This window comes from Cajanus cajan, chromosome 10 (assembly GCF_000230855.2).
Source record: "Cajanus cajan strain Asha chromosome 10, NIPB_CcT2T_4, whole genome shotgun sequence".
In the NCBI taxonomy this organism is placed as follows: domain Eukaryota; kingdom Viridiplantae; phylum Streptophyta; class Magnoliopsida; order Fabales; family Fabaceae; genus Cajanus; species Cajanus cajan.
The window spans coordinates 49,821,913-49,828,864 of record NC_138526.1 but is presented as its reverse complement, the minus strand read 5'-3'; the positions used below and the strand labels follow the sequence as shown (position 1 = coordinate 49,828,864).

Sequence of the window (6,952 nt, the reverse complement as noted above, 5' to 3'; positions counted from 1 at the left end):
ATTAATGTATGAACCTAATATTTTAATATATGTTAATATGTAATGCACATAATATTATTTATTTTATATGATTAAAATTTATATTAAATATAAAATTTTGAAAACATAAATTATGTCATAATTAAAATTTATATTTAAATAAATATTTTTTTAATTAAAACTATATTTATATTAATGATAAATAACCAACCCTTATATATGAAATATAAGTTTTTAAGAATTTTTTAACTACATGTCTAATCCGATTTTTATTTATCATAATTATTTATTAATTTAATTTTAATATTTTAAATAAATTATCAATAAATAAAGATAATTTTATACTATAATATAAATTATAAATTATATTTTTAAATATAATATTTATTTGTATACATAATTCATTTTAAATTTTAATTATATATAATAAATACTTAACTTGTGCATTACACATATTAAAATATTATTTTCTATTATCATCCAATTGTTTTAGCTATTGTTTAACTACTTTAAAAACATTAAAAATTCAATTTAAAAAATAAAATAAAAACAAAAAATTAGAAGAAATAATATGTTAATTTTTCTAAATTATTATTGTTTAATTGTTAGATGTCAAATTTTGTAAAATTGTTAAAGTGACAAAATATGCTGTTAAGGCTTCTTGTATTTTGTTTTATTAATTTATTTGATATTTTATTCAATATTAATGAATCAAGACATTTTATACACCTATGTATTTTGTTTAAAAACAATATAAAATAAAAATTAAACATATAAATCAAATGAGATAATTTAAATTTTTTAAAAAATAATCTTAAATAAAAATAGTTACAAAATGAGATGATATTTATTTATAATCTATAATTTATAACATTTATAAAGATAATAACATGATTTAGTATGTATATCTTTTAAAAGATTTTATATTTAAATATTTAAATAATAAAAAATAATATTAAAAGTTAATTATATTGATTTAATAAATGTTAATAATTTTTAAATATTTTTATTAAAAAAATATAGAAACACAAAATATTTTAATTCTATTAATATTTTATATATATATATATATATATATATATATATATATTATGTGTATTAATAGATTATAAATTACAGATAATATATGATATATGATATATGAAATATGATATGATTCAATGGTAGGGTTAAAAAATTTCCGTTGATGAAGTTAGCGGTAGCGGGGAAGTGAATAAAGTGAGGTATAGTTTCATAACCGTTCGAGTTGTGCTTCTGCGTGTGCTTGTGCTTCTACTTCTACTTCCACTTTTAGGGTTTTCCAGTCTTCTAGCCTCTGCGTGTCCATGCACAATCTTTCTCCATTGGAACTCGCGCTGTTGTGTGTGTAGGGTTTGGGTTTGACAATGGATAATTATTACCTTTCTCAACACTCCCAATTCGAATCTGAGACTGACGCCTACAATGCTGATGTCAATGGCGATCACGCTAAGCCTTCTTTCAATCGTCGCGATTCCTCTTCAGGGTTACTTCCTCTTCTACCACTCTTTCTGCGTCCAATTACACTATTTTTATCTATTAATTCTCAATTCCTTATTTCTTTTTTCAGAAAACTCTTCGTTGGAGGCATTTCTTGGGAGACTTCTCAAGGTATTCTCTCTTCTCTCATGAATTTAGTCTTTTCTTCATGGACTCGAGAGTTTGTTCTGGTGCATGTTTTTTTTCCACTGTATGCTTGTTCTTCAATTACTCACAATTTTCTATTCCATGCTCGCTTAAGATCTTAACTAGGTGCGAATCTAATGAAATATTTAATGCATAGTTATTAATTTTGGACAGTGACCTACCATAGTTGTTAGAATCAGACGATTTGATGTGATTTGGTGAGCTTTTCATATCATATGATGAATCTTATAATATTGAATCTTATGACACATGAATGAATTGGTGTAATTTTGTATCATCCATACGAAGCATGCGATTCAACTATTCTCTCTCTCTATATATATATTGCTTTCCTTTCACTAATTATCATGAAAAAGATTGAGAAGTCATACAAGCAAAGTGTTAAATGAAAAGGAATTGGAGGACTATTTTTGAACTTGTTCTATTTGATTATTTGTCACTCATCATTCAATGCACGCTCTTTATATGGCTATTACATTGCTTTGTTTCCATTCTTCCAAAACAGAGGCTTTGCAAAATCAGATATAACTAATAAAATAATTGTCACATGAGACTTATGATTAAGTTGTTTTTATCTATTTTCTTAGCTTATAATTATTACATTGAACACTATAGTATATATCATTTATATGATATATTTGTAGTTTTATTCATTGTTCATGAATCTTACATTTCAATACAAATTATGATTCATGAGTGAAATGTCAACTCCCCCATCCCCGAGAATAGCGCAGTTTTGAGGGCAAATTATGATTCATGAGTGAAATGTCAACTCCCCCATCCCCGAGAATAGCGCAGTTTTGAGGGCAAATATGATTTTTTGACATGACTTACTGTTATGCTGTTACTGTGCTGCAATTGGCCACTGTTTTCGCCACAATTGCAGCATGGATGCTATAAAAATGCACTGCTTTGCAAGTCATGTAGCGCAGCCTAAGGCCATTCCACAGCACTATGCCGCAACACTGGGGCTACAGAGCACTATTGATTTAGTGTACAATAATATTTTACTTTGCTTAAGTGTCAATGCAATATCTTCTATGCTTGATACCAATCCAGTGATTTGAAGCCATTAGTCCATTACTATTGTATTATAGCCTGTTGTGATTTTGAGCCTGTCTTATTTGTTCATGAAAATTAGTTTCTGTTCCCGATTATTTTATGGTGAATATTTCTACTACTTTAATGAGTATTTGAAATACCAGTTAAGAGTACTTACTTGAAGCTGAATATGGTCCTGGTTTCTTTTTTATGTTGGTTGTTGATACTCTCTGGTTTCGAATATAAGAAGGAAAAAAACTTGTATTTTTTGGTCTCAAATATAAGTAAATTTCAATTAATTTCACTCTATTTAAATGCTATCATCTCCAAAATATTCCTCCATTTGATTGAGATTGTATTTTCAATAATTATTTTTACTCTTAATATCAAGTTTCAAGGTAGGGTAGTCTAGGAAAATAAGTTATTTTTAAAAGGGGTTTAGTGAAATTAAATGATGTTAACCACCTTTCTTAGTTAGTGTGAATTTAGTTTTTTTTTTGCTTATATTTGAAACCAAAAGGAGTATATATATATTAGTTTGTTATCTGGTGCACAATACTATTAAGGATAAGGTTGAAATGTGTATCAGACTCAGTGTTTGTGTAGTATTTTTTTCTTCATGGTTGGCTTATGCCATATATGCAAATCAAGGACTGTTTCTTTGATACAGAATACCATTTGTCATTATGTTTATTCATTCATTTTTTGTTGTTTACTTTTTTTTTTTAAAATCTCTTTACCAAAGTGAAAAGATACAATTCAAAGAAAGTAGAAGACAAATCTTATGTTGCTTTATGCATGTAATTTCCTCATTTTTTTTGTCAGAGTCATTTTTTAATTACTTCAGCAAATATGGAGAAGTAACAGATTCAGTGATAATGACGAATAAACTTTCTGGAAGGCCACGTGGGTTTGGCTTTGTAACATTTGCCGATTCAGCTGTTGCAGATGAAGTTTTGGCACAAGAACATACCATTGATGGCAGAGTGGTAAGTTCTTGTTTCAAACATGTAGGTGCAAACATTGGAGCACATATTCTTGCCCCTGATGACAAATTCAATTTTTTTGTATTAGGTTGAAGTGAAGAGGACAGTCCCTAGGGAGGACATGGAAGTTATTGGAGTATTAAAAACAAAGAAGATATTTGTTGGGGGAATACCCCAGTTTTTCGCTGATGGTATAGTGAATGCACCACCCTTACTTTTTAAGGTTATATTGGAATTTGTGTATTCTGTCTTCTGACTATCATGGATTGTGTACATTGTAGATGATTTGAAGGAATACTTTTCACCTTATGGAGATGTTATTGACTGCCAAATCATGCTAGATCACAATAGTGGGCGATCTAGAGGCTTTGGATTTGTCACTTTTGACAATGAAGATTCAGTTGATAAGGTTTTTTCAGTGGGGAAAATACATGAAATTGGAGGCAAGCAGGTCAGTGAATCTGTTGAAATTAAAATAAAATATTCTTATTTCACTGCCTCAGAAGCTGATGTTATTTTTTTGTTTATTCTTTTGGATACCCTTGTCTGACAATAACTATAGGTTGAGATTAAGAGAGCTGAGCCCAAAAGATCTGCAGTTGATAACAGCAGCAACACCTCACGAAAATCATATGGTGGTTTTGGCAATGGAATGGATGGATATGGCGGGAATAGTTCTAGAAATCGCAATCATGGAAAAAGAGGTGGACAGTATTCAGATTCTGGAATGAACGGAGCATATAACCATTTTGAGGGGAGCTTTAATGGAAATGCTGCCACTGTTTATGGTGGCTATTGTGGATATGGTTATGGATTTGGATATGGTGGGCCAATGTATTGCTTTGGCGGTTATGGAGTCAATTCATATGGTAATCCTATGGGTTATGGTGGCATTGCTTCCTATGGAGATGGTAATGCATATGGAAGAACTGGTAATTTCAATCGCACTGGTGGCTATGACAGTGGCAAAGTGGCTGAGAAGGATGATGGTCCTACTTCTGGAAGGTACCATCCTTACTGGAAGTGATTTGCTATACAAAGTCAGCAGACCGTGCAATGCCTAATGGTATGGCTGCAGCAGCAGTACCACCCCTCAGGTTTGCTCCAGATATCATTCATTCAGATCGCAATTTGGAAAACAAAAAGTATATAAGTTGTATCTGATGGATTTTGCAAAACTTGAATTTCTTTGATAAGTACATGGCGGATTTCTGGAAGCGTCATATAATGAGAGATAGACGCTGGTAATTTAGTTACCAAAGTCCAAAATCACACATACACATAAATTTCTCGCTGCAACTATGTTAAATGTCAGGTTTATATTCAAAACCCTCTCGAGGGACATGGTATACATACTAGAGCCAAGACGAGGTGAACATTGGTTTATCTAGGTTTTAAGCGAATTTGTTCGATATGACATAATTTAGGAGTAAACTTATATTTTTGTATATATTGAAATACCTTTGAATTGTGTTTTTAATATTCTTGTTGAAATATTTGCATATGTTTATATCTAGGACCTGATCTTTACTTATCTTTTAACTATATTTGTTTAGATATTAGCAAACGTGCTTGTGTAGTTTTCACCCCCCTTCTCTCATTCTGACACGATTTATTGACGCCACAATCAAAATGCTAATTAATATATTAACTATTATTTGTTTAGATTCACAAATTGAGTTACAGGTGTTTTAATTCCAATGCACGTTGGTTGAAGAGGCACTATCCTCTCAACTGATAGAATTGAGAAGGCAATTGCTGTCTACACCGGCTGCATCTATTATTGTTATTTTGAAATATATATAGCGAGTGCAAGAAGCAATTTTCAATTGTTGCTCGATTTCACTTGTTTTCTTGGGGAAGGGGATAATTTTCAAGTGTTTCATGTTTTTCGACATACCAATCATTTTGCAGACTTGGCCAAAACGGTGTCAATGGGCAATGCAATGCATTGAGATTTTAGAGAGTGGAGACCCTTCTTCAAACCTCATCCAAGCTCTACTAACAAATGCTTTACGCACTTTGTTTTAAGACCCTTCTTCAGATCTCCCGCCAACTCTGCTTACCAATGTTTTTAGGCACTATGTATTAGTATAGCTTTCTGTATGTTTTCTTTTAAACCTTTTCGCTCTTGTTTATGGCAACATATAAAAAACTATGTGTTAGCCAACTTTTAATCTGTTGGTCTTTTGTTTTTAATATTTTTTTTAATTTAATCCTCTATATTTTTTCAACGTTTTACAGTCAAATACTTATGCCGATTTTTCTTTAATTAAAACTCCCTAAATTTTATTTTATTTTTCTTAAAATATGAACTAAACCAATTAAACTATTTTAAACACCATTTCACCCATGTAACAAAAAAAAACACTATTCCACTCAAAACTAACAAATTAAAATATAATATGTCATCTACAATTGGATAATCCCAATTTTTTAATTGCTCCCTAAACTTTTACGTCGTACAAAATTATTTAGATTTCATCAAATTTCTAACTTTTAAACTTTTCAAATAATTTCATGTACCAAATTTACCCTAAATTCTCAATTATTTGTGTAAAAACATGTTTAGAGATTGTATGCGGAAGAAATTGTATTTTAAATTTAAATTTTAATACTTTTGTATGGTCAATGTAAATATTTGTATACTACAGAATACAAATTAACTGGTACAAGTGTGTTCCTAATACTTGTGGTCTATATATAAAAAAATGTAAATATTTTTACAACAACTAATTAAAAATAAAAATTACTCTAAATAACTTTTAAATCAATTATTACAAATCTTCCTATGTAAGAGACAATCAGTGATTAAAAATCTTTATAGTATTAATATATTATAATTAAACTTTAAATTTAAATAAAAAAATTGTTGGAGAACCAAAGTCATAGGTCAATCTTGATAGTACGACTACAAATATAATTAAGCCGCTATTTAATTTTCCTCATTTGTAGTAAAAATGCGTTTCCGTTGAGTTGTCAAAAATAAATGTTAGAAACATGAAAACTGTGTAGTTAGAGCTCAACGTCGTGTATCACCTCTCTCCGAGTTAGATTGTGTAACTCTTTCATTTGATCTTTTCAACTTAAGGCACTTAAAATTTAAAATTTGTTACAATGAGGGGAAGATAAGAAAATTGTGAATGAAGTTAACTGCAAAGAAATAAAATTAGACAATTACAGGAGTGATATTAGAAAATCCCATGTTTTTGGGGGTTAAACGGTTATTTAGGATAAACAAATACTTTTCAGTATTGAAAAATAATAAAAGAAATAAAGAA

The 6,952-nt window shown here is 29.6% G+C and overlaps 1 protein-coding gene across 2 annotated transcripts; it reads left to right on the top strand.

Annotated features, from left to right (window-relative positions):
• Positions 1 to 1,142: 1,142 nt before the first annotated feature.
• On the top strand, positions 1,143 to 5,187 carry LOC109806583 (RNA-binding (RRM/RBD/RNP motifs) family protein). Of its 2 annotated transcripts, none has more exons than XM_020369036.3 (6): positions 1,143 to 1,483; positions 1,568 to 1,608; positions 3,553 to 3,674; positions 3,760 to 3,862; positions 3,953 to 4,122; positions 4,234 to 5,187. In XM_020369036.3, exons 1-6 carry the CDS (start codon positions 1,365 to 1,367, stop codon positions 4,696 to 4,698), a joined length of 1,020 nt encoding a protein of 339 aa, XP_020224625.1. In that variant the 5' UTR covers positions 1,143 to 1,364; the 3' UTR covers positions 4,699 to 5,187. The 2 variants fall into 2 exon arrangements, with proteins under 2 accessions (XP_020224625.1, XP_020224624.1); XM_020369035.3 differs by having other exon boundaries at positions 1,144 to 1,483; positions 3,511 to 3,674.
• Positions 5,188 to 6,952: the final 1,765 nt, after the last annotated feature.

Coding starts and splice junctions, on each gene's coding strand:
- LOC109806583 (XM_020369035.3), top strand. CDS start 1,365: ATGGATAATTATTACCTTTCTCAACACTCCCAATTCGAATCTGAGACT. Junction 1,609..3,510: donor TTCTTGGGAGACTTCTCAAG/GTATTCTCTCTT, acceptor TTTTTTTGTCAG/AGTCATTTTTTAATTACTTC. Junction 4,123..4,233: donor ATGAAATTGGAGGCAAGCAG/GTCAGTGAATCT, acceptor CAATAACTATAG/GTTGAGATTAAGAGAGCTGA.